The sequence below is a fragment of the Misgurnus anguillicaudatus genome, chromosome 9 (genome assembly GCF_027580225.2).
Source record: "Misgurnus anguillicaudatus chromosome 9, ASM2758022v2, whole genome shotgun sequence".
Classification (NCBI taxonomy): domain Eukaryota; kingdom Metazoa; phylum Chordata; class Actinopteri; order Cypriniformes; family Cobitidae; genus Misgurnus; species Misgurnus anguillicaudatus.
Genome location: NC_073345.2, coordinates 7,508,872 through 7,536,758, shown reverse-complemented (window position 1 = coordinate 7,536,758; position 27,887 = coordinate 7,508,872). Strand labels below are relative to the sequence as shown.

The 27,887-nt window shown below is 37.1% G+C and overlaps 1 protein-coding gene across 2 annotated transcripts; it reads left to right on the top strand.

Annotated features, from left to right (window-relative positions):
• Positions 1 to 122: 122 nt before the first annotated feature.
• Positions 123 to 26,429, top strand: mapk9 (mitogen-activated protein kinase 9). 2 transcript variants are annotated; one of them, XM_073871075.1, is made up of 12 exons: positions 123 to 371; positions 8,136 to 8,287; positions 12,440 to 12,569; positions 12,688 to 12,746; positions 13,130 to 13,268; positions 13,616 to 13,781; positions 16,390 to 16,461; positions 17,638 to 17,823; positions 18,037 to 18,158; positions 18,304 to 18,355; positions 20,026 to 20,097; positions 24,260 to 26,429. In XM_073871075.1, exons 2-12 carry the CDS (start codon positions 8,172 to 8,174, stop codon positions 24,397 to 24,399), a joined length of 1,254 nt encoding a protein of 417 aa, XP_073727176.1. In that variant the 5' UTR covers positions 123 to 371; positions 8,136 to 8,171; the 3' UTR covers positions 24,400 to 26,429. The 2 variants fall into 2 exon arrangements, with proteins under 2 accessions (XP_073727176.1, XP_073727175.1); XM_073871074.1 differs by having other exon boundaries at positions 18,292 to 18,355.
• The last annotated feature ends 1,458 nt before the right edge of the window (positions 26,430 to 27,887 follow it).

Genomic DNA, 27,887 nt, shown 5'->3' with positions numbered 1-27,887 from the left:
AATGTTTTATATAAATGTATACCTAGTATTAACTATATAATTTACTACATTAACTATATGTATTCAGTATTACAATTTGACCTGACTGGTGAGCCATTACGTCATCCCATGTCCAGAACGCGCGAGCTAGCGAGAGCGCGCCATCGAAGCATACTGTCCCATCAACCTCCGCCCCTCAGACATGCCACTGTCAGACTGTGCCTTTCACTGCCAAACCTCTTAAAACAGAGGATACCTGGCCGAAATATCATCCGAGCATCGGGGTTTGTAAATGTGGTTGCGATAAACGACAGCACTTCCGCGCTTCACAGGATCTGTTTGCTGGTGTATGTATGGGAGTGAAGCAGGGAGCGCAAGGAGTGAAAGAGGAGGTAAGCGCGAGGCATGCTAGCCAAACTTCATCCACTTTAAACAGCGCTAACGCGTGTTTACATTACCGTATGACCTACACGCACGAGTGCTGTCGTGTTTTATAAACAAGCGACCGGAAGCGCGTGTTTGTTGTGGCGCGGCAGTTTGCCGGGAGTTTGACGTGGAGAGTTAGCGCGCGACACATCTGCAACGGAGTTCCGGCCTTGAGCTGGATCAGGCCGAAACTATTAGGACACAGTGTGACCAACGTAAAATAATAATTAAACCTAACACAAATACATGGTGTTTCCAAGCAAAATAATTATATGTTTGTATCTTGCTCAGCTGTAGCTAGCTCTCCTTAGAAGAACTAACCAGTAAGTGATGGAGTTCATACAACCTGGCAGCTAATTTAACTGCCATATTATAACATAATGAGATGCTCTTGATGTGTATTTAGTGTTGACAGTCTGTCATACAGCACTGTGTCTGATGTCTGTAAGGATGCACATGTGTCTATGAGATCTGTGTTGATGTGCTTGAACAGTTAGGCAAATGTTCATTTAATGCATCTTACAGTGCATTTAAAGTATACATTTTATCAGTATGTGTGGTCCTGGGATTGAACCCATGACTATTGCACAATGCTCTACCAACTGAGCTAAAATTGCTATTGTTAACTCCTTATTTTAGGTCAACAGAACATCATTCATTTAACCCTTACAAGTGGCTGGCTTTCTCTTATGTAAGGAAGACCTTTATGAATAAAGCTTAACTAATCGAGCATTGTATTGGCAATGCAAAGGTTGTGGGTTCGAGTCCCAGGAAACACACATACTGATAAAAATGTATACCTGGAATGCACTCTCTTTCAAAAGCGTTAATGTAGATAAACTGCTTGTCATTAGAGTCTTCATTAGGGTCATTTTTAGTAATATGTGTAATAGTTTAATATAGACAGTTACTCTATATTTAATTTCCTACCAAATCTTACTGTTTATGCCGGCGGCCAACGTATGCTTTCAGTTATTTCCAATGGAGGCGCCGTGCTTTTCAAAAACGCCAGCAGCTTGCAGGTTTTGTCCCTCAACGTTTTTTCCACGCTCAGCGCTGAGCACAGAGATTTTAAAACGTTTAAAGGATTAGTCCATTTTCTTAAAAAAAATACAGATAATTTACTCACCACCATGTCATCCAAAATGTTGATGTCTTTCTTTGTTCAGTCGAGAAGAAATTATGTTTTTAAAGGAGGTCATTACAGTATTTTTCTCATTTTAATGGACCCCAACACTTGGCAGTTTTGATGCAGTTTCAACAGAGTTCCAAAAGACTCTAAATGATCCCAAACGAGGCATAAGGGTCTTATCTAGCAAAATTGTCATTTTTGACAAGAAAAATAAAAAATGTGCACTTTTAAACCACAACTTCTCGTCTTCCTCTGGTCCTGTGACGCGCCAGCGCAACCTCACGTAATACGTCATCACGTCAAGAGGTCACGGATGACGAATAAGAAACTACGCATCAGTGTTTACAAGTGTGGAGAAAGAGGACCATTTCGACGTTGTTGTATGTTGAATGATACTAATTAATGTCTTTGTGTCAGTTTATTGTTTAAAATGGTCCACAAATGTGCATTTCACATATGTAACACGTGACCTTTTCACGTCATTACGCAATTAATGGCTCGTCACACGACCGGAGGAAGAAGAGAAGTTGTAGTTTAAAAGTGCATATTTTTTATTTTTCTAGCCAAAAATGACAATCGTTTCGCCAGACAAGACCCCCATGCCTCGTTTGGGAGTCCTTTAAAACTCCAATTTTAAACTGCATTAAAACTGTTCAGTGTTGGTGTCCATTAAAGTCCATTAAAATGAGAAAAATCCTGGAATGTTTTCCTCAAAAAACATAATTTCTTCTCGACTAAACAAAGAAAGACATCAACATTTTGGATGACATGGTGGTGGTGAGTAAATTATCTGGATTTATTTTTAAGAAAATGGTCTGCCGTTTAACATCATGCATTCTAGAGGACGACAAAGTTAAATTTTTTTAGCTACATTTAAGTTTCCTGTTAAAGGCAACTCTGCTTTTTATCTTTTCCCAGTTTATTCCCATTAATTCCTACACATTCCCGTTAATTCCAATATATTCCTGTTAATTCCCATGGAAAGTTTCCAGGCTGGAAAATTCCCGTAATTTGCAACCCTACTGATCATAGATGACAACAAACCAGAGTCACCATCTCATAAAGCAGCACTTGAGGTCCATGTGCTGTTTCCTAAAGATTTGTGAAACAAAGACTGTGCCAACGTCCGAACCATTTTGTCTCTCTAAATCTCATTTACCGCACTGATCATGATATCGTTTAGTCGTATAGAGAAATCTGGCCCCGACATGGCTCTCAGTCCAAGACAAAATTCAGGTGAAATGTCCTATTGGGTGCAGCACGCCAGGCCGTTTTGGCTGTTGTTTAGCACAGCATGGCCTAGCAGCATGACTGTAATTTGGGCTGGGCACAAGCTGACTCATGTGCTGGTAAGAGCAGCACGGCTCTGGTGTGTTTGGTGAGAGATGAAAAAGTGTTGTAGCTTTTCTCCTCATGCAGCATCAAAGAGGAAAGAAGAACGGCCACAATGTATCAGCCGAGATTGTGTCTGCTTGTGGATTTGTTATCAAGGACGACTTCGTTCTGTGTAATGGCAGAGACTTAACATTCAAAGAAATCCAGGCTTAAAGCCTGTTGCGCATGCAGAAATATGCTAAATGTTATTGAACACGTGTAACATTATAGTCATGTGTCTGATTTCTGTGTCAAAGTCGACTTTATTGTCAATTCTACTGAATGTGCCAGACATACAGAGTATCGAAATATCGTTCCCTCAATTCTTACAGTGTACAACAGCAACAAACAGTTTCAAGAATTATAAAATAAATAATATACAAGTGTATATAAAAGTATACAGACATTTTCGGCACGTAAGAATTTGTCTATTTACATAGTGCAAACAGTGGTGGAAAAGTATATTTACATAGTGCAACCAATGTTGTAGGTTTGATAGACAGTCAATCCCTATAGTCTGATTTTTATGCCTAACACATGCCTTCTCCATTACAATGTGGGATTATTGGGCTTTCTTTAAAGAGATAATGTTTAGTCAGCAGCATGAAATTGGATCTTTTCTTTATATATCAGTGCATGCTGCTTTGTTTTAGTCTGAAACGAAAGTGGTGTGACTGCAGAGCTTTACCTTAGTTTGGTTTGGTTTACTGATGAGTCACCAAAGGATGTTGCTTTGCCTTCCTAAATGTTATGTAATGGAAGTTGCAAACCTCTGGAGGTTCCATCACAAACACAGATTATCCTTCGGGAGAACCTGTTGATCATATATAGACTGTTACAAATATATTATATATTTTTTAATAATATATACTTAAATTATATTTAAGTGTGTCTCCCTAACATAAAGGTCTTTCGATGTTAAACAGGAGATAAAATGCATGTACTTTGTATGTTCATGCATATAAAGGACTAGTTCATCCCAAAAGGAAATTATAAAACGGGCAGTTCTGGTCCTTGATTCTGATTGGTTGAAACGCGTTCTATGCCGTGATAAAATACACCGGTAACCCCACAGTTTAGATCGCTTTACATAAGTATCACTGCGCCACTGTTGCTGCGTACTGATTTTATGAAAATAAACACCACAGTCTTTAATCATATTTTTAATTTGTATACAATTGCACAATTAATGGCGATATCCAGATAAATGTCATCTAATCAATAAAGAGAAAACGTACCCTGAGGAGTTTCTAACTCAAATTCATATTTCCGCTATTATCCACTGGGTGGCGATCTTACCCAACTTAGACACTGACGCATTCACTCAACACTAAAAAACAGCGTGTTTTGATCAGGCTCTGAATCTGATCTCTTACAAAAGTTCTTCACAAAAATGGAATGATCTCCTCTTTTATCTTTTATTTTATGTTTATTTAAAGAAGATCATTTTTCTGAAAGGCATTAAACTAAAACTGGGTGGCAACTTAAAAATAAAAACCGCTGACGGGGAAAGAGTTCAGCATGCTTCCAAGCATATTTGATCATCACTTCAACAGTTGCACGATATAAATGTTAATGTATAAATTAGATAAATGTTGGTTTATAAAAAAACATATGAAGTAACCGTTTTATAAAAGCAATAACCCCCGCGAAGCAGTGGGGTTACAGTGCATTTTATAACAGCTAAGGGGCGTTGTTAGTCCCCCACTGCTTCTTGGGGCTTATTGCTTTATTGCTTAATAATTTACTCACCTTAATGCCACATACATGACTTCTTTTCTTTAGCCGAACACAATCAGACTTACATTCAATAATAATAACCTGACTTATAGCTTTGTAATGCATTGAATGGTTTCTGAAGCCCATCCATCTTCAAAAAGTCATTCTTATGACTCCAATGGATTGCTATATTTCTTCTGAAGTGAAACGATACATTTGTGAGAGAAATTGATTTATATTTTGAGCTTATTTATTTAGAGATCGATACGTTGCATTTGAGCGTAAACTTGTAAAACATGCAAAGTGACGTTTAGTCGGTAAGTGAGACAATCGAATTGGATCTAGTGAGTCTAGTCATCATATGTGATCCTGGACCACAAAACCACTCATAAGGATAAATTTATGGTTAGTACCATCAGATGATAATGATTGTTATTTCCTAGTTGTTATTGATTTAATTCATTTATTTTTATGTTTTTAATCAGTTTATTATAACATAAATAAAGTAAAAAATGTTAAAATTAGCATTTTTAGAATCACTTAATTATTATTACATTTCTAAATATTTAGTTTTTTATTTTTGTATTGTGACAACAATTTAAAATCTTGCCATTTAAAAACGTGTGTGTGCGCATGCATATTAAACCCATTATCTTCATTATTTTCAATAAAGGAATGTACTTTTTTTAACTTTTCATTCTTACCGTTTCCTGAATCTGTGTTTCATGACGTTAAGTCCAGACCATAACAAAATGGTCTCATCTGATTGTTGATTTTTTAAATAAGATTTATATTGAAAGGTTAAGGATAAGGATAGGACAATATTTGACCATGATGTAACTATTTGAAAATCTGGTATCTGAGGGTTCCAAAAATTTAAATATTGAGAAAAACGTCTTTAAAGTTTTTCAAATGAAGTCCTCAGCAACTGCATCCACTCACAAAAATAAAGTTTTGATATTTACGGTACAAAATATCCCAAAAGAAGATGATCTTTACTTAACTCTTTCACCACCATTGACGAGTTATCTCGTCAATCCGCAATACCGCTATTCCGCAACTTATAAAACCTAGTTTCGCCCTAGGGCAAACATCTGTATGTCCGTCTAAGTTTTGAGGATCGCTTTGAATTTGATCTCTATCAAAAGTCCTTTACAAAAATGCAATTATTTCAGCTTTTGGCTCAAAATTTTGTGTTTTTTGAAGAAACCTACCCATATTTGAGAGGTGATAAAAACAGATGAAGGTAGGATGAAACATTTTGTTTTTTTTTAGAAAGCAGAGGGTCTGTTCTTTCATTTGATATATCGTACGTTTATATATTTAAAGAGGAACATTTTCTGGGAGGCATTCAACTTTTGTGAAAATCATAAAAAATGCTGGCGGGGAAAGTGTTAATATCCTAATGATTTTTGGCATAAAAGGAAAATCTATATTTTTGAACCATACAATGTATTAGAGATGTAACGATTACTGGTTTAATGGTTAACCGTAATAAAAATGTCCAACAGTTAGTATTACCCCGGCATTTTTTAATTACCGTTTAACAATGCCAGTGTCACAGCTCAAAAACTCCTGTCCAGCATTAACCAATTTAAGCAATAACGTGAGACAAACACATTCATTCACGTCTGCTCCCATGTGTTTGGGATGACAGTGCCAAAAATATTTCACATTTATGGATGTGGCTGCAACGATTAATCGCGTGTCCCATTATAAATGCCTCTGAAATTAATTCAGAATCAATTTGGATCATTATGAGTCGGAGTCGTTTATAATGTGCATTTAAAAAAGCAACACTCGTTAAACGAAATCATTCAAAATATTCTTAATATTCTTCATGAAAATACCTGAAACTATTTGAAGAACAGCGATATAAATATTCCTATAGACATTTCCTGGAATAGCGTTTGTAATGCTACTTTATTGCCGTTTCTCAAGTCAAGGAGAACACGTTAAATGGAACAGGCTAGCAAGTGCACGTCATTGCGTCAATGAAAGGTGTGCTTTCGGTGCTCCGAGGATCCTCGACATTGGAACAGTCCTTTGACGGACGTCGATGATGTAGCATCCTCGAAATTCTGAGCCGTTTCTCAATACCAAGTACGCCAAACTCGGACTTGTGTCCTTCGTAGTTCAAACTTGCAAGATCAGACTCGGAAGAACGAACTCCGGACGCGAAATGCATTATGGGAAACTTCCCTGTCATAAGTCCACAGAAGTCTCCTCTGATGCATCCTCGATAAAATGGGCGGATCAAGAACACATCTGGGGATTTTATGTGAACTTGGGCTTGATGCGAACTTTGAATTGGAACAGTACTTGGGCCGCGACTGATGACGTTTCACAAGAACGCAAGTACAGACAAGAACGCATATTGAGAAACGGCTCTGGTTTCCGAGGATCCTTCCTTGACATTGAGAAACGGCTCTTCTGTGGCACAAATGGAGTTTCTGCACGAGAGCGCCCTCTAGCTTTTGGATGTGCCGGGATTTCACCGTAATTCATTAAAATTTATTCATTGAGAAAACGCACATTTGCACGATTAATCGTGACAGCACTGACGTATGTTTACTTAATATTTCTTTAGACAGATCCATGTTTTCTATTTATTTTCTGTAAAATTATGTCATCTGATGAGTTTAAGGCTCTGTTTGTTTCTTCTGCAATTGCTGTGAGCGCAGGTGTCATGCAGATCTCTCCTGGGTCCTAAAGTACACCGCTATTTCTTACAACATATGCAGACAGATGACTTCCGATTTGTCCTTAATATGAAAATCTGATTAACTCACTTGTTATCTATTTGATGTTTATGCGAACAAAAGTGCACTTACATGTAAAATCAACTTTAAATTTGGTTTGCATACCTACTTTATTTTTTAAATTTCTAGAAATTGTTCACAAAACCATGATAATATTGACAATCAAGGTGATTTTGGTCACTATCACTGTGATGTAAAGTTTTCATACAATTTCATCTCTACAGTGTATTGGCTATTGTTACAAATATACCCGTGTTACTTATGACCCGTTGGACGAAACGCAGTAATTTAATATAACTGTGTTTGGCTGAAGAAATGAAATCATTAACACCTAGGATGGTGTGTGACTGCGGCGTATTACCACTTATAGGACTCTTCTATCTCAATTTTTTGTGTGCATGCGTTGTTGTATGTGTAACCTGATGAGGAAAATTATGGATGAAGTATACTTTGGGCTTGAAGTAAGAAAATTAGTGGATAATTTTTTTTTCGGGTGAACTATTCCTTTAAACCAAGTTAAGAATGGCTTGTTTTAGTCAGAGGATCCTAAACCTCTATTGGCATTCTATGCTGCAGGTGTCCTGTGTCACTCAGTATGACTTATGTGTTATATCTGATTCTCTTTGGGTGAGTCATCGGCAATGTCACCCCACACACACCGTACAGTAAACACAGGCAAGTAAACTCAGCATGCAATCATCTGCTCAGTATCTCATGTTTATCGTGCACTTTTTTTCTCTTAGGTTTGATTCGTCTAGAGGCACTCTGTGGGAGGAGCCATGACTGAGGGGGAGGGCCAGTTCTACAGCGTGCAGGTGGGCGACTCCACCTTTACGGTTCTCAGGAGGTACCAGCAGCTCCGGGCTATCGGATCTGGTGCCCAGGGTATCGTCTGGTAAGTGGACAGTTGGAAGCTATAATGATGCTGTCGTAAAATAGCTCATTATTGTTTGCATGTCTGCATTTGTCTTGAGTGTAGCAGATGTTGCTGACCAACATCATTACAGAGTTGGATCTCTGGTTTACAGCTGTGGTAATGAGGAGCATCTGCAGCTTGCTGCATGTCTAAATTGTTTACCCAGATAGACACTAAACACTGTTTGCTATAATGCTTTGGTACCTTAATGACATCGGGAAACGATTTGCAGTTGAGTGAATAAACACAATAGAGTAAATGTCATGAAAACATGTTTAGATCATATTTCATCCTTTAAAATGAGCTATGCTTTGTTTAAATAAAATAAAGCCTGTTTTTAGGACCATTAACTCTTTCCACACCATTGACAGGTTGTCTCGTCAATTAAGAAAAAAATTATGAGTTTTTACGTCAATCCATATTATTCACTAGGTGGCGTTGGCTTGCAACTTTTAAAAAATATTTTTAATGTAAAAATACTCATATAACAGCTTATTGTGAAGAGACAACTAAATCTAAATGGTATTTAGGCTAATTTCTCTAGAAGAATGTTATCAATGGTGTGCTGTGACACAAAAAAAATATTTGCTCTGTTTAAAGGTGCAGTGTGTAAATTTTAGCGGCATCTAATGGTGAGGTTGCAAATTGCAAGCAACGGCTTAGTCCACTGCTCACCCCTCGCTTTTGAAACACATAGAGAAGCTACTGTAGCCACCACCGGACAAACAGGTCATTGTCGGAGACAACTTAGTAATAAAAGTTTGTCCGTTAAAGGAATAGTCTACTCATTTTCAATATTAAAATATGTTATTACCTTAACTAAGAATGATTGATACATCCCTCTATCATCTGTGTGCGTGCACGTAAGCGCTGGAGCGCGCTGCGACGCTTCGATAGCATTAAGCTTAGCCCCATTCATTCAATGGTACCATTTAGAGATAAAGTTAGAAGTGACCAAACACATCAACGTTTTTCCTATTTAAGACGAGTAGTTATACGAGCAAGTTTGGTGGTACAAAATAAAACGTAGCGCTTTTCTAAGCGGATTTAAAAGAGGAACTATATTTTATGGCGTAATAGCACTTTTGGGAGTACTTGGACTCGGCGCAGTAACACCCTCCCTCTCCCATGATGAGAGTGAGAAGGGGAGCAGACTTTTCAGGCGAGTCGAAGTACTCACAAAAGTGCTATTAAGCCGTAAAATATAGTTCCTCTTTTAAATCCGCTTAGAAAAGCACTACGTTTTATTTTGTACCACCAAACTTGCTCGTATAACTACTCGTCTTAAATAGGAAAAACGTTGATGTGTTTGGTCACTTCTAACTTTATCTCTAAATGGTACCATTGAATGAATGGGGCTAAGCTAAATGCTATCGAAGCGTCGTAGCGCGCTCCAGCGCTTACGTGCACGCACACAGATGATAGAGGGATGTATCAACAATTCTTAGTTAAGGTAATAACATATTTTAATATTGAAAATGAGTAGACTATTCCTTTAAGGGCTTCTGTAGAAACATGGCGGCCCAAAATGGCGACTTCCACGTAAGGGGACCCTCGTTGTATGTAGATAAAAACAACTCATTCTAAGGTAATAAACACATGAAAGGTCTTTATACCTCCCTGATAATATAGTTTTGTATATTATTTTGCATTTATATCAAGAGATCCTTTTAAAAATTACACACTGCACCTTTAGGCATTTCAAGACCAGCAAGATTTGTTTAACCCTTGGGTTTTCAAACTTTTTGTCAGCCGAACCCCCTGGGCCTAAATTATTTGCTTGAAGTACCCCCTGAGATTTGAAGTTATATTTTATAATTTAATAATACACTTGCATGTTTAACCTAAAAAAAATTTTTTTATCTGTAGTATTGCATGTCATTTTGTATTATTATTATTATTATTATTATTATTATTAGTAGTAGTAGTAGTAGTAGTAATATTATTATTATTACCTGTTATTGGTACTGACCTTCATCTGGTAATTTTCCTTTATTGGTACATATGATATATTGTAGTGTAAAGGGGGTCGCACACCGGATGAGAAGCGCCATGAATCTAAAAACAGAATTATTTTCTATGAATGTACGCACACCGGCGGCGGCTGTCCGCTGTGACTCTGGACACTGCTCAAATCCCTGTCACGCCACAGAGCACCACTCACATAGTTTAACATTAAATAACATCATATTTGTCCCAAATCGTTAGCGATTAACATTGCCTGCTAGTGTATATTTTGCATTTTGAAGTAGACGTTTTCTGCCTAAGCTTTCGCTATTTAATGTGCACTTCCGGTGTACGATACCTTCGAGTTGTCCTAAACGCTTTTCGTCTGGTGTGCGACCCCCTGTTATGGAGGGGTGAGCTGTGTACTGAGCAATTCACAATCTCACCACTAGATGTTGCTAAACATCTACACAGTGGACCTTTAAAGAATTAGTCAATTTTCTTAAAAAGAAATCCAGATAATTTACTCACCACCATGTCATCCAAAATGTTGATGTCTTTCTTTGTTCAGTCGAGGAAGAAATTGTTTTTTCAGGAAAAAATACCAGGATTTTTCTCATTTTAATGGACTTTAATGGAACACAACACTTAACAGTTTTAATGCAGTTTAAAATTGCAGTTTCAAAGGACTATAAACGATCTCAAACGAGGCATAAAGGTCTTATCTAGCGAAACGATTGTCATTTTTGACAAGAAAAAAAAATGCACTTTTAAACCACAACTTCTCATCTATTTCCGGCTGTGTGACGCGCCAGCGCGACCTCACGTAATTGCGTAATGTCGTGGAAAAGTCACATTACATGTTAAAACGCACATTTGCGGACCATTTTAAACAATAAACTGACACAAAGACATTAATTAGTATCATTCGACATACAACAACGTAGGAACGGTCCTCTTTCTCCACTTGTAAACACTGGGGCGTAGTTGCGATACGTCATCTGTGACCTCTTGACGTGATGACGTATTGTGTGAGGTCGCGCTGGCGTGTCACAGGACCGGAGGAAGACAAGAAGTTGTGGTTTAAAAGTGCATATTTTTATTTTCTTGTCAAAAATGACAATCGTTTCACTAGATAACACCCTTATGCCTCGTTTGAGATTAAAGGTGCAGTGTGTAATTTTTAGAAGGATCTCGTGACAGAAATGCCAAATAATATACAAAACTATATTATCAGGGGTGTATAAAGCCCTTTCATAATGAACCATTATGTTTTTATTACCTTAGAATGAGACGTTTTTATACTCATACACGGAGGGTCCCCTTACATGGAAGTCACCATTTTATGCCGCCATTTTTTTTACAGAAGCTCTTAACGGACAAACTTTTTTACTAAGTTATCTTCAACTGTGTTATGTTTGTCCTGTGGCGGCTATTGTAGCTGCTCTATGCATTTCAAAAACAAAGGGTCAGCTGTAAACTGAGTTGTTGGTTGCAATTTGCAACCTCACCACTAGATGCCACAAAAATGTACACACTGCACCTTTAAGTCCATTAAAATGAGAAAAATCCTGGAAGTGTTTTCTTGAATAAACATAATTTCTTCTCGACTTAACAAAGAAAGCCATCTAAATTTTGGATGACATGGTGGTGAGTAAATTATCTGGATTTTTTTAAAGAAAATGGACCAATCCTTTAATTAATTGTTTTTATAAATACACAAACCCCCTGCATTTCCTTCGCAAACCACCATGGTTTTGTGAACTCCAGTTTGCGAAACCCTGCCTTAACCAATTGCTTGAGTTTAAGAAGAGTTTATGTTTGGTCAACCAATGGCAGACAGTCTTAGACAAGTCTTTTGTTGATTTTTTGTTTGTGGTGTTTTCAACTATAATACAGTATTTTTTTAATTAATTAAAATGTTAATTATTTTTTATAATTTGAGTTTATTGTTAAATAATTTGCTAATCTATTGCTTACTTGAGGGTGGTGAATTTGGTGTGTGTGTTATATTTTTGTTCCTGGAGTAAAATATTAGCTGTTTTTACCCACCTATTTTACCAAATAGGACTTTATTTATGTATAGGTTTAATTTTACCTGAACATTTGGCAACCCTGCTAAAATGTAAATGTTGATAATATCTCCTGTGACTGTAATAATAAATATTTCATTTATATGTCAAGCTCCGCTCTGGACACAGCCTTTGGCATCCCAGTTGCCGTGAAGAAACTAAGCCGGCCGTTTCAGAACCAGACCCATGCCAAACGGGCCTACAGAGAGCTGGTTTTGCTGAAATGTGTTAATCACAAGAACGTACGTCCACTTTGTCTTTTGTTCGTATGCTCAAAATTACACTTTAATTGTTTTCAGTTTATGTCAGGATTAGCTTTATCTCTCTTTCTCTCTCTCTCTCTCTTTCTCTCTCTTTTAGATCATCCGTTTGCTCAATGTCTTTACACCTCAGAAGTCACTGGAAGAGTTCGAGGATTTGTACGTTTCGATTAAATGCATTAATGCGTTTTTGCCTACCTTGCATTTTTTATGGCTTTAGGCTTTGCCTGTACATTTGACCCTTTTTGTGGTTATTAATGTCCATAGTTTTTGCTGAGACCGCCATGCAGTTGATTAATTATGCTGTCCCATTGCTGCGTATGCTAATTATAGCTTTCGGATCGAAAATGATGTTATTAAATCAAGATTAATTATGGCTCCTGACAACAGCGCTTCTTGTACTGCTGTGCTTTATAAAATTTGTTTGATCAGAGGTACAGTATGTAACTCATATATTATTGGTATAAGCAAGCCAGTATTATGGATGCAAGGTAGTAATTCATTTAAACTGGAAATGAGCTGGAAATGTGTTGTTCGCTCAGGTACTTGGTGATGGAGCTGATGGACGCCAGTCTTTGTCAGGTGATCCATATGGACCTGGACCACGAGAGGATGTCCTACCTGCTCTACCAGATCTTATGCGGCATCAGACATCTACACTCCGCTGGTATCATTCACCGGGTGAGTTAATCTGAGACGTGGATGTTGGTGAAATTGTAATAATCACCATGGAGACTAGAAATGATCACCGTCTGGAGAAAATGATTCATTTTGCTCATGCATTTAAAAGTAGTGAGCTGACAGTTTAATTTGTCTCCTGAGGGGTTCGAACACAATTTTTTGCCTTTTTTTAAAGAGCTAATGAGCAACATTCAGCATGAGTCATTTGACCTTAGTGTCACTGACATTTAACCACTGCATTTTTGACCCATGTATACCACTGTGAGGTGTACTACAAAGGACACTTCAAACACTTGAGATTGGCTTACAGCAGTGACCGCATGAGTCTGTCTTCTCTCTCCCCTCAGGACCTGAAACCCAGTAACATAGTAGTGAAGTCCGATTGCACTTTAAAGATCTTAGACTTTGGTTTGGCCAGAACCGCCTGCACTAACTTCATGATGACTCCCTATGTAGTGACCAGATACTACAGAGCACCGGAGGTCATCCTGGGCATGAAGTACATGGAGAATGGTAATCCTTTTTAGATAAATGCTTTCTGTAGATAAAAGTATGTCTTTTTATTGGAAACAAATATTATGCATTATATTTTTTATGTATTTTCATAAATGTAATTATGCATTTGACCTGTATGTTTGTATATTTGCTTAAAGGGATACTTGGCCAAAAAATGATATTAAACCCATGATTTCCTTACTCTCAAGCAATCTAAGATGCATATGTCCATCATTTTCAGACAAACACATTTTTAGTTATTTTAGAAAATGTCCTAGATATTTCAGTTTTTTAAATATAAGGATATGGGGTCCACCTCCTTCAAATCCAAAAATGTGCATCCATCCTTCACAAAGGTAATACAAACGGCTCCTTGACTCACTGAATGCAGAGGCGTATTAGATGACGGCGTTACCGGAAGCTAGTTATTTTAATTTATAAAGTTTTAAAGAGCACCTATTTCATTGTTAAAAACAACGTTATTTTTGTGTATTTGTTATAATACAATGTGTTCGCATGGTTTATAGTTAAAAAAAACATTATTTTCCACATACCGTACATTTTTCTAGCTTCAGATTTGACTCTCTTCCTGAAACGCACAGATTTTTAAAGGGCTGTGTCCCTGATTGGCCAGCTAATCTGTACGTTGTGATTGGCCTGAATACCTCCGACGTCAGCCGGAAATGTGACGCTCCTTACCATGTTTGAAAGATTCAGTCACAATGCGATGCTGATGGGCTAATTTACAGGCTGTGAGTCTGAAGCGGGAGGAATTATGATAATGTCGGTCTTTACTACATCACCAATCCCAGGAAGTGAACTGTTACCTACAATTTGTGTGTTTGTTGTAGTCCAAGAAAAGAGATTTACGTTGGAGATGATAACGTTTACTTTGGGTTTGGACCTTTTGTATATCGTTAACATGTACTTGTAAACACTTACACACCAAAGGAAATGTAAAAACGTGAATCGGACAATAGGTGTTCTTTAAATATGGATATTTCTACGACAAAACCGCACCGATTCCTCTCAGAAGGCTTTTGTTTGTCCCCTGGAGCCATTTGGGTTGCTTTTGTGGAGGATGGATGCACATTTTTGGATTTGGAGGAGGCGGACACAGTATCCTTGTATTTGGGAAGCTGAAATATCTAGGACATTTTCTAAAATAACTCTCTGCAAAAGTCTAAAAAATGGAAAACAAATATTATGGAAGTATTGTGATAAATGATGGTGAGCACACAGTTGACAGTACCCATTGAATTCCATCGTGTTTGTTTTCCTACTATGGAAGTCAATGGTTACAACCAGCTTTGTGCTTACCATCATTTATGTTCTTTAGAAAAAAATTCATACAGATTTAGCAGAACATGAGGATGAGAAAATGATGACATCATTTTAATTTTTGGGTGAACTATCCCTCAACATTGGAGCAATTTCATCTCAAGTTTTTGCATAATGTAAATTATTTGGTTTAAAGCAACACTAAAGAGGTTTTTTTTATCTTAAAATAATGATTCCAAAATCGTTCATTCACTCGAAACAGGGTGAACAGCACGTTCACATTCTCTTTGCAGCCCTCTATCGGCCAAAACCGCACTAAAGAAGTTTCCAGCTGTCGGGTCGCGGTCCTGAAGTTCAAGTGAAAACTACAAAAACTTGCTTTACGGCAGACCTACAATCCAATCAGAGCCAGCTTTGCTGCAGTAGGCTAAATTATTAACGACAGTGGTAATGGACAATTCAACTTCCAACCTGTAGGGGGAGCAAAGAGCAAAAACTCTTTAGTGTTGCTTTAAGTAAATTAACAGCTCTAATAGAAATATGACTAAAGATTAGAGATGCACCGATATTAACATTTTTCAGTGAAACTGATATCAACCGATACGATAGTTCAGTGGTTATATTAACTTGCATTACTAACTAAATTCTGAGGACTACATGCTCTGAATGGTATTCATTCATATAATGATCATGAATATTGAACATTAAACTAGTGATGTTTCATTACATTTTCTATATACAGAGCTTAAATTCATTGCATTTTCCTGTTCTTTTTAAATTCATCGGCCATGACTATCGGCTGTTATTAAAGGAATAGTCTACCTGTTTGCCATATTAAACTATGTTACTACCTCAACTTAGACGAATTAATACATATCTATATTTTTTCAATGCGTGCACTGTACAGTGCGTCGTGAATGTGTTAGCATTTAGCCTAGCCCCATTCATTCCTATGGTACCAAACAGGGAAGCCACCAAACACTTCCATGTTTTCCCTATTTAAAGACTGTTACATGAGGAGTTACACCAGTAAGTATGGTGCCACAAAATAAAACTTTTTTGGTACCATAGGAACGAATGGGGCTAGGCTAAATGCTAACACATTCACAACGTGCTGTACAGTGCACGCATTGAAAAAAGATAGGAATGTAATAATTCGTCTAGGTTGAGGTAATAACATAGTTTAATATGGCAAAAGAGTAGACTATTCTTTTAAACAATCGGGCGATAGCCAATAATAATGTGAAACATTGTTTTTATTGTGAGAAACCGATTATTGGGAATATCGGTGCATCTCTTTTAAAGATATGATACTGAGTATATTTTAACACTTGTTTTTTTGTAGTTGATATCTGGTCGGTGGGCTGCATAATGGGTGAGATGGTCAAAGGGAGCGTCATATTTCAGGGCACTGATCGTATCCTTCCAATTCAGTTCAAAAGATAAAATGCAAGCTGCCTGCAGTTCCATCACGCAACCACTAGGGGTTCACCAACCCCTTAGTAACTGTGTGTTCACACCAGAGCCGTTTCTCAATATGCGTTCTTGTCTGTACTTGCGTTCATGTGGACTTGTGAAACGTCATCAATCGCGGCCCAAGTACTGTTCCAATTCAAAGTTCGCATCAAGCCCAAGTTCACATAAAATTCCCGGATGTGTTCTTGATCCGCCCATTTTATCGAGGATGCATCAGAGGAGACTTGTGTGGACTTATGACAGCGAAGTTTCCCAGAATGCATTTCGCTTCAGGAGTTCGTTCTTCCGAGTCTTAACTTGCAAGTTCGAACTATGAAGGACACAAGTCCGAGTTTGGCCTACTTGGTATTGAGAAACGGGTCAGATGTGAACGAGGCGGCATAAACGCGCTATTCGTGCGTAGTTGGACGCTTGAACATTTTGAGTTTACTCGCGTGAAATTCTAGTCATGTGAGACATTCACATGGACATTCGCACCATGGGAGGGGCTTTTAGCTCAAATTGAAAACCAGATTGTTTGACCTCCTCACTCACTTTCTTCTGAACAAGATCCTTTTAATTCTTGTAAAAGTACGAAGATGTCTCGTTTGGCGATGATGGTCGTCCTCCATTGTTGTTTTGTTTTTCTGCCTCCGCTCGCTTCCTGTAATCTCATCACTGCTAGAGCAAGCACCTGATTGGTTAACGCGACGCAAAAATTCGCCAAAGTTCAGATTTTTCAACTTTTTTTTTTATTTTTCAACGCGCCACAGGATGCCTAGTTGCGTCTTTGCATTGACTTAACATGTAAATCACACACACTCTGCCACGTCTAGTGAGAACACAAAATGCACTGAAAGCAAACATCTGATTTGATTAGGTCACATTCTTGCTGGTATGGAAATTTTGAAACCTGTTGTTTTCCTGTTTGGCTTTGTGTCTTGTTCCGACAGAGCTTACCATGTTATTTTATTGATTTTTGAATATTAAGCTTGTTTCTCAGCTTGTATTTTTTCCCTCCCCAAGTCATTACAATTAGAAGTTTTTAATGTGAGGTGAAATTTAATGTCGAATATCATGCATCATTCTCAAAGCCAATCTCTGTCAACGTGACCTCCTTTAACTGACCTCATCTCAGACATTGACCAGTGGAATAAGGTCATTGAGATACTAGGAACTCCTCCTCCAGAGTTTATGAATCGTTTGATGGAAACCGTCAGGAACTATGTGATGAACAAACCCCAGTTTCCCGGAGTCTGTTTTAATGAGCTGTTTCCCGATTGGGCGTTTCCTTCAGAGACAGAGCACGATAAGATCAAGACTAAGACATCTTCGGTTTTGTCTCGATTCAAGCTACTTTTGGTATTGCATGAAGAATTTCAAGTATTGCATAGTAAAATGTATTCATAATAATATTATCTTGCATATATAAATATTTTTTTTTACTGAGGTTGTCGCAATGCACTTTAGGATTGTCTTGAGAATTTGGTCAAAACCAACAGTTTTTGATTTTCTTTCGTTTTTTCACACGTAGCTAGTCAAGCACGGGACCTGTTGTCCAAGATGCTAGTTATCGACCCTGAGAGTCGTATCTCTGTGCAGGAGGCCCTCGATCACCCCTACATCCACGTTTGGTACGACCCAGCCGAGGCTGATGCGGTTAGTGCATCCTTTTCCCGTCACCTTGTCTTAAATCTCCAGTTAAAACGGTTTTACAGGACACATGTTTCTAATGCTGGGGAGATAGTCTCTCTCGAGGCTTGAGTTTGTAATGATTGATTTATGCGTTCAGCCTCCTCCACAGATATCAGATAAGCAGTTGGAAGAGAGAGAACACAGCATCGACCAATGGAAAGGTACTTCACCACTACTATTAAAAGCTTTAAAAATATGCTTCATTCTTGAGTGTTAATGCCTAAATTTGTATGTTAAAGAATGCTCCTCCCCCTAATACCACATACTTTTGGCAATAAAATAAAAAAGGGGGAAGGAATACTTTAGTTCAGGGCTAGTCAACTGGCGGCCCTCCAGTCATCTTTATCCGGCCCGCCGGTCATCTGTGTCTGATTTAAAATCAGCATGGTTACTTTAAAGCCACCTTTTCACTGTACATGGCAAATGATGTCCGATAAACCGTAAAAGAGAGTCGGAAAGGGGCTGCGTGGGGTGCCAGCCAACCATCTTTGTGTGTGTAATTATCTGATCCAATTTGAGCTTTGGATGCATAAAAAAAACTTGTGCGACTACACCGCATGTGACACCACAACTGGAAGTGATGTATTTCAGTACGGTGAACGTGATTTCGCCAAGCAAGATGTGATCCCGGATCAACACCATTGTTGGTCCCGGATCAACACTTTCATTAACCAATCAGATTGCAGGATTAGGATTAGTGTGTATGTTAGATTTAGGTTTAGAATTGGGTTAGGGGCTTTTAAGAAATACTCCTCAAACTATTATTTCACACTAATTTGAGGGTTCAAAAATGGCTAGGGTTTGAGTTAAGGGTAGGTTTGGGTATCTTTGATTAAAACGTTGATCCAGGATCAACAAAAAATGTTGATCCAGGATCACAACTTACTTGGTGAAACACGGCGACCATTTCAGTACGTTCCAATCAAAACACTGTGTGCAAGGTGAAAATTATTCATCATTTTTTGTTTAACTTTGTCAGTAACACTTGAATCCTTTAAAAACATATTTTACGATTAAACTGAAATTTTATTACGTCTGCCACTAGGGGGCGAACTCCGACAGTCGTGTCCAAATGTTGGGTACAGTGGAAAGGCAGTTTAGCCTATATATCTTAAAAATATTGAAAAGAAAACATGAAGTGCAATTTTAGTGATTAAGGGAAGACTGACTATATGTGGTGAATACTTGAAATGTAACAATTTATGAAAGTTATAAACAAACAAAAAAAGTTTAGGATCTCTACATAATGCTTTACAAAAATACATGTGTTGATTTTTTACACTTTATTTACAATTTGCACTATAGTTGAACTATTAACATTTGGCTTCTGCAATGTAAAAATGCAATTGTTTTTAAAATATAAAAAAATGAACATTCAGTTATTAAAAGGCAAATTACTGGATACAAGAAAATGCATGCTTTTTAATATATGACCTATAACAAAAAGTAACAAAAACAAAAAGGTCTTTACGGAAGTCAACACGACGAACTGCGCTTGTCAAACCATTTTTTTAACCACACTTCAGTTCCCACAGTTGCTAAAGCAATGACGGCACTTTCAAATTGAATACATTTCCTGCACCGCCTGCTGTTAAAGTAAGAGTGTCAGCTCAACCATAGATGCATAGACAAATGAGCTATTTACTTTAGCAAGTTGGTGACATGTGAACAGATTGGGAGAACAGATGTTTTCATTCTAGAGAGCACTGAGTGAACCAAAATTGTGTACACAAGTCTATAAACACAAAACTTTTGACTTCACGGGTTCTTAAAAATATGTCAGAATTGTTATATTGTAAGTCAAATCACACGATCTTCTCCCTCCCTGCAGAGCTGATTTATAAAGAGGTGATGGACTGGGAGGAGAGGAACAAGAATGGAGTGTTGAAAGACGAATGTTTAGGTAAGTTACAATCCTTATTTCGAATCATACTAACATCTATTTACATTTTCTTGTAGGGAAATGGACTATAAATAGTTTGTGAGTTGTGTGTAGTTAGCCTAAATTTTAATTTCATTATAAAAAACCTTCTTTATGAATGACTCATAAATTAAAAAGTCTCAAGTCTAAATGTATAGTATTTATTAGGGATGCTTATATTGACCCATGAATCAAAGGTAAGAATTTATGGCTGATTAATATTATAAGTTAAAAGAAAAAATATTTGTTAACACACAGTGCGTGAATAAAATTTGGCTCCCCTTGTGATGTCAAAAGGGGATCTTGTTATAATAATATCACCCCTTAATCTGCACTATACAACCACGACACTGCCATTTAGTGCAGAGAGAAAATAATTGACTGCACAATTGAGTTTTAATTTCAACAAACCACCTTTATGGTGATCAGTGTTTGCATTTTATCAACTCATTTGCATTAAAGGACACATCCAAAAAAAGGCACATTTTGGCTCACACCTACAAAGTGGCAATTTTAACATGTTATAATAAATTATCTGTGGGGTATTTTGAGCTAAAACTTAAGTACTATTAAGTACTACTTAGGTACTAAGTAACATAAGTACTCTGGGGACAAAATATTTATTATAAAACGGGCAGTTATGGTTCTTCGTTCTGATTGGTTGAAACATGTTCTAAGCCGTGATAAAATACTCCGGTAAACCCACGGTTCAGACCGCATTACATAAGTATCACTGCGCCACTGTTGCTGTGTACTGATTTATGAAAATTAACACCACATTCTTTAATCATATTTTTTATTTGTTTACAATTGCACAATTAATGGCGATATCCAGATAAATGTCTATAAATATTGTTGAGTCATCTCGTCAATAATGAAAAAATGTTCCCTGTGGAGTTTCTACCTCAAATTCATATTTCCGCTATCCACTAGATGGCGATCTTTCCCAACTTAAACACTGACGCATTCACTCAACACTAAAAACACTGTGTACGTTTTGATCAGGCTCTGAATCTGATCTTTTACGAAAGTTATTCACAAAAATGGAACTATCTCCGCATTTAGCTGAAAATTTGAGAGGTAATAAGAGAACAAATGAAGGTAGGATGAAACAGGTTTTTTTGTTTGTTTGAAAGTGGAGCAGACCCCAGATAAAATATCTTTCATTTGATATTTTATGTTGATTTAAAGAAGATAATTTTTTGGAAGCCATTAAACTAAAACTGGGTGGCAACTTAAAAAAAAAAAAAAACGCTGACGGGGAATGCTTCCAAGCATATTTAATCATCACTTCAACAGTTGCACGATATAAATGTTTTTGTGTTTTATTTTATGAAATCCTGCTATGCATATGAAGTAATCATTTTATAAAAGCAATAAGCCCCGCAAAGCAGTGGTGTTACAGTGCCTCTTAGCTGTTATAAAATGCACTGTAACCCACTGCTTCTTGGGGCTTATTGCTTTATTTTACAACTTAAAAAAGTTTTGTGAAATGAAGATATAAGAAGTAAATATATAGAAAATGTATTTATCTTTAGTGTTGCTAAGGACCTAATTTGGATAACTTTAAAGGTGATTTTCTAAAATGTATTATAAAATACGATTATTTTTTCCGCAAAATGCAATAAATCCATGACAATGTTTTTTTTTTTCAAAATGCTATAAATCTATTGAATGAATATATAAATGTGCATTCATCTTTGCCATGTTATATTCGTTTAGTTGACTAGTGGTATACACTGATAAAAAAAATAAACATTAATGGCATTAATCCAAACACTTACTTTGTCATATTAAGAACACTGTCATTGCTGCTGTCATCCTTGGGACTTCGTCGCTGAATTTTATTGACAGCGATCAGCTGTAAAATGTTTTGGTCCTGCTTGATTTTCGATGTCTTCGAGTAAAATAATGAAAGAGCTTGATGCTGTTGTGTGAGAACAAGCAACAGACGACATTTTTTCATCGCCCGCAGGGCTCGACATTAAGGCTTGTCCGGGACAAGTGGATTTTTTGTAGGACTAGTGTAAGAGAAAATTAGTTGTCCGACTGGACAAGTTAAATTTCAAACAAAATAAAATGGCATGTTACTTAACGTTATGTGCCGTTAACGACAGAGCAGAACCCGCAGTGCAAACACAGAGCGGAATATTGAACAGAGAGCGCAGCGCGCCAACACACAGACACACACACGTTTACACCTTACTGTTATTGTTACTAAACAAGCTGCGCGCATGAAACCTGATCGCCGAACACGGAGGGGCGGGACGGCATATTTTCTGCCTTTTCGGCTGCTGCAACTGGAAGTCATTAAAACGAGGCAAAAAAGACAGCAGTGGAGAGTGATGTTTCTTTAGGCTCCGCAGCCCGGCCAAGCGCCAAGAAAAGCTCCAAAAATATATCACCTTACACCAAAAACACAATATGAGATAAAACGGGAACGAAAATTTTTAACCAAATGGAAAGATAAATTCGACTGGGTTATTTATAAAGACGGAGAAATGTTCTGTGTTGTCTGTAGACGGCAACCCAACCTGGCTGACAAGTAAAGTGATGTTAGCTAATTGATGTCAGCAGCCGTGTATTGAAAACAAGCATTATAATAATTTGTTTATACTATGAGTCGGAGATCTTTCTACTGTTCCTTTCTACTTCTATGTTCCTTTCTACTGTTTCAAGTGAATTGTATTAATATTTGTGTTTGGATGCTTTCAATGGTTTGTTCGAATTCTGCATTAGCAAAACACAAAAAATAAATTATATTATATTTCCCCGGACAAGTGACTCTTGTGCATGGACAAGTGAAACATAAATTTACTTGTCCAAAGGACAAGTTCCTCAAAACGTTAAAGGAATAGTCTACTCATTTTCAATATTAAAATATGTTATTACCTTAACTAAGAATTGTTGATACATCCCTCTATTTTTATGTTTTTGTTAAACGGGGAGTGTGTTAAAAGACTTTGTTTACAACTACATAATTATTTTCCTATTTAAGACGAGTAGTTATATGAGCAAGTTTGGTGGTACAAAATAAAACAGCGCTTTTCTAAGCAGATTTAAAAGAGGAACTATATTTTATGGCGTAATAGCACTTTTGGGAGTACTTCGACTCGCCTGAAAAGTCCGTTCCCCTTCTCACTCTCATAATGGGAGAGGGAGGGTGTTACTGCGCCGAGTCGAAGTACTCCCAAAAGTGCTATTACACCATAAAATATAGTTCCTCTTTTAAAAAAGCGCTACGTTTTATTTTGTACCACCAAACTTGCTCGTATAACTACTCGTCTTAAATAGGAAAAACGTTGATGTGTTTGGTCACTTCTAACTTTATCTCTGATTGGTACCATTGAATGAATGGGGCTAAGCTAAATGCTATCGAAGCGTCGCAGCGCGCTCCAGCGCTTACGTGCACGCACACAGATGATAGAGGGATGTATCAACAATTCTTAGTTAAGGTAATAACATATTTTAATATTGAAAATGAGTAGACGATTCCTTTAATGTCAAGCCCTGGCCCGAGTGCCTCTCCCATAAATTATTAGATTTTTATGGCTTACGTTTCTTTCCCGTCACAGAAAACCACCACAGGTTTATCAATGCCATCAAAGTATTATTTTGTTTTTGTTTGTTTGTTGATCACGCAGTACAAAGTATATGACGAAACTAGGATTCTGTGTGTATTTAGTGCGCCGCCATTGCAATGCGTGGAATGGTGCGCTGTGATTGGTTAAGCTGATTTATTGCATTCTGCAGAGGGCGACTGGCGTTTATCGCATTTTGAGAAAAAAGGGAGAAAAGATGACAGAATAACGCGGCGGATATTGGATTTTGCGTAAAATGGCGTTTATCGCGTTTTGGAACCAAACTCTTCAAATAGTTGTATATCAAGCAAATATTGTCCTATCATAACAAACCATATATCATTGGCAAGCTTATTTATTCATAAATTTCAATTTCTTTATTTACACTAATGACTAGTTTTGTGGTCCATGGTCATATACAATTAATTATTTGATATAAAATAGCTATCAAAATAAGGTAATGTATTCATAAATGTAAATGTGTTGTGATTAAACATATATTTAATCTTATAAACTAGCGCATCAGCTGTAGTTTTGACACATTCCTCTGTGTTTTATGGTAGACGGTACAATGAACAGCAGCTCCACAGCCTCCCAGTCCTCCTCCATCAATGACTTCTCATCCATGTCAACGGAGCAGACGTTGGCCTCGGACACAGACAGCTCCTGCATCGACACTCTCACTGGAGCGTTAGAGGAGTGACGGCGAGGGTCCTCCTCCACTCATCTCCTTGCATACACCACAACCCTCTTGATCATGTGTGTGGGCCATGCCGTGGTCTTGACTGAAGATAATCTGGGGGTGCATGTACAAGTGGCTTCAAGTTTACACTCTTTACCCTTTACTCCTGCTTTTAATGGGATTGCATTTTATCTCACCTGACAAAAACCCAGCGAAAGGTTTCGTTACAAACCACCGGTAATCTGTTCATCATAGACTATTCGTTAGTTGTCCGTTTAACTCCAGTATTCTTTTAGATCTTTTTTTAAATATAACTCCCTTTCTGAATGGACAGGAAGTGCAATCACATTTCAGTGCCGTCTTTAGTCGTGTAACCTATTTCAAGAGCATGCAACAGATCTAGATTTATCCTTTAGTCATTTATGTCCTCTTTCTCCTTCACTCTCTCGCTCTCTTTGATGTAGCTTTTATTGCCTTTCATTTCATCACCCAAAAGAAGCACAGATATAAATTCACAGACATTTATAGCTAGGCAGTCCCTCTGGAACAAGTTCTTGTCACACAAGTATTGCTGCATGCTAATGCTGAACACTTACTAGTGTAACTACAGATCACCGACGTATGCCACGCTAGACCTAGACACAACAGTAGCGTCTGCCATCCAATGCTTTAAACAACTCAACTGTGCATTTCAAATGGTTAGGGTGTGTAGTCATATGTACATATACGTATATAGTTTTAGTGTAAATGTTCTTATTGTCTTTTACAAATATGCTTTTGCGTATGCACTGTAACACGTACGAATATGGATGTTGATTTAAGGAAAATTGCACATGAGCGGATATCAAAACGAATCCAAATCTGTAAGAGTGAGCAGCGGATGTGATGTTATTCCTGCTCCTTACCATTCCAAAAGTAATGAATCACCGCCGCTGGCACGTTCACGACGCATCACCTAAGATTGTACGTTTAATTGCATGAGCTAATGCAAACCATTGCCTTTATAACCTCCTCAAACTTGAAAAGCCCGCAAGAATGTTGTACGAAGCGAATTTATTGTTTTGAAATATGAATGTCCTCTCAGACTCATTTTAATGTTAATGTGGATTATCAAGGACATATTTTTTTATCTGTTTTTGCCTTTGGTGACGTGCTTGTGCTTGACTTTTTGGTCAACAACATGCCATAGCCAAACCATGTGCGTCAGGTCCACATTGAACCTGTGCCTGCAGAAAAGCTAGTCATTCATTATGTTGTACACATCATGCGGTCATTTATTAAATATTTGGCTAATTTGTAGTGGTCATCCGATTAGTTGACCCTTCGTCCACAAAACTGAAATTGAAATTGAGATGTATACATAATCTGAAATCTTATTATAAATATTATAGGCTTTTTATTATTGTGTGATTGTTAGGACCGGCTAATATTTGGCCGAGATCCAACTATTTGAAAATTTGGAATATGAGGGTGCAAAAAATCTCAATATTGAGAAAATCGCCTTTAAAGTTGTCCAAATGAAAACACATTACTAATAATACAATAATTTTTTATAGATTTTACGATAGGAAATTTACAAAATATCTTCATGTAACACGATCTTTACTTAATATCCTAATGATTTTTGGCATAATTTTTTAATTTTGACCAATACAACGTATTATTGACTATTATTACAAATGAAGAGTTTGGTTCCAAAATGAGATAACCTCCGTTTTTAAAATTGTTCAAAACATTTTTGATTGCGCATTCGAATTAATATCAATCAAACTGCAGTTGGTTTTTTTGGATTTAAGCCTTCATAACTAATAAATATGGCTAAGTAGCACCATAAAACAAAATAATTACATGTTAACATGATAATAAACATGTTTTGAGAAAAATGTTAAAAACAGTTTTGGAACCAAACTCTTAAAATATACTTATAACCAGTGTTGGGGGTAACGCATTACAAGTAACGCGCACTACGTAATAATATTACTTTTCTGAAGTAACGAGTAAAGTAACGCATTACTTTATAAATGTACACATTAATATTTGAGTTTACTTTTTTTTAAAAGTAATGCAAGTTACTTTTCAGTTTAATTAATTTGATTTAAAAATTAAATAATGTACTGAATTAAACTGAACATGTTAACGTAGAATTACGCTCTCTCTATGCACCTGAGCGGGAACGGTTCGAGTCAGAAATGGAGATTGCAGGCCAGAGCTTGACATTTTTGCGATCATAAAAACACCTACAAGGCCTGAAAGAGATCAAGCATCAGAAAAAGTAAGGAAAAGTAACTTAAAAGTAACGTAAGCATTACTTTCCATGAAAAGTAACTAAGTAATGCGATTACTTACCTTTTTTGGGAGTAACTTAATATTGTAATGCATTACTTTTAAAAGTAACTTTCCCCAACACTGCTTATAACTGGTTTTGTGGTCCAGGGTAAAAAAGGCTTTTTTAATGGCCGATGCCAATGTTGAGAAGCAATGCAGCCGATTGTTACGCATATGTAATTACAGTAAATGAGTGACAAAACAGAAAATTAATTAAGTAAAATAAACATTATGAATAATAATAAACAAGCCAATATCGGCCGATATACAAGGGACTGATATATATCGGCCTATCACGACTTATTCGATTATCCTTTCAGCTTCAAATAATTATGTAGTTGTAAACAAAGTTTTTTAACACACTCCCGTTTAACAAAAAAATAAAAATAGCAGGTTCCATCTGGGCTTGTTCATTATCACAAGACAATAGCATGTGACGTGAGTGCCTTTCAATGTTAATGAATTTTACAGTCTTTAACACTGAGAGGTAGTCACAAATTACATTGTCATCAAGTTTTCATTCTGTCTAGTGTCATTCGAAATGTTTCCCATAAGTCTTTCTATTCATTGTTATGTCTGGATTCATTGTTATGTCTGGAAACACAATCCCTTCATCCCATGACATCTCGGAAAACTGTGCCACTTTCTGGCTTAAGAAGATACATGGAGGATGATGTGTATTTTCGAGTTTGTATACCTCCAAGCTCTGGCCTTGGATTGAATAAGAAAAAATGTCCGACTGGTCCTTTGTTGATGGACAGGACAGCCGGATAAACTTTCCATCACATTCATGCCTTAATCTCTTCACTAACACCACTGCAGCTTGGCAAGATGATCAAACAAATGATGGTAATGGACCACAATCATGTTTGGGTTTTGCCTTGACAGGCCGGATTTTTTGCTAAGGTTTTCTATGAATGGAGATAAAGATGAGTTACATTTCTCAATCACCTTGACTTATTTGGTGCTTCATCTTACAGTGATATGTATTTTAGTAACGCATCTTTTGTATTTAAGTCTCTATCATGATTGATTCTCATTATGAACACTAGTGATTGTCACTAACAATGGACCTGACTCGCACTTTCTCAAGGGCTAACTTTCTCTTCCTTCAATGTCTGTTTCCCTTGGGGGTGAGAGAGAGAGTGTGTCTGAAAAACAATGCGTGTTTGTCACTGACAATC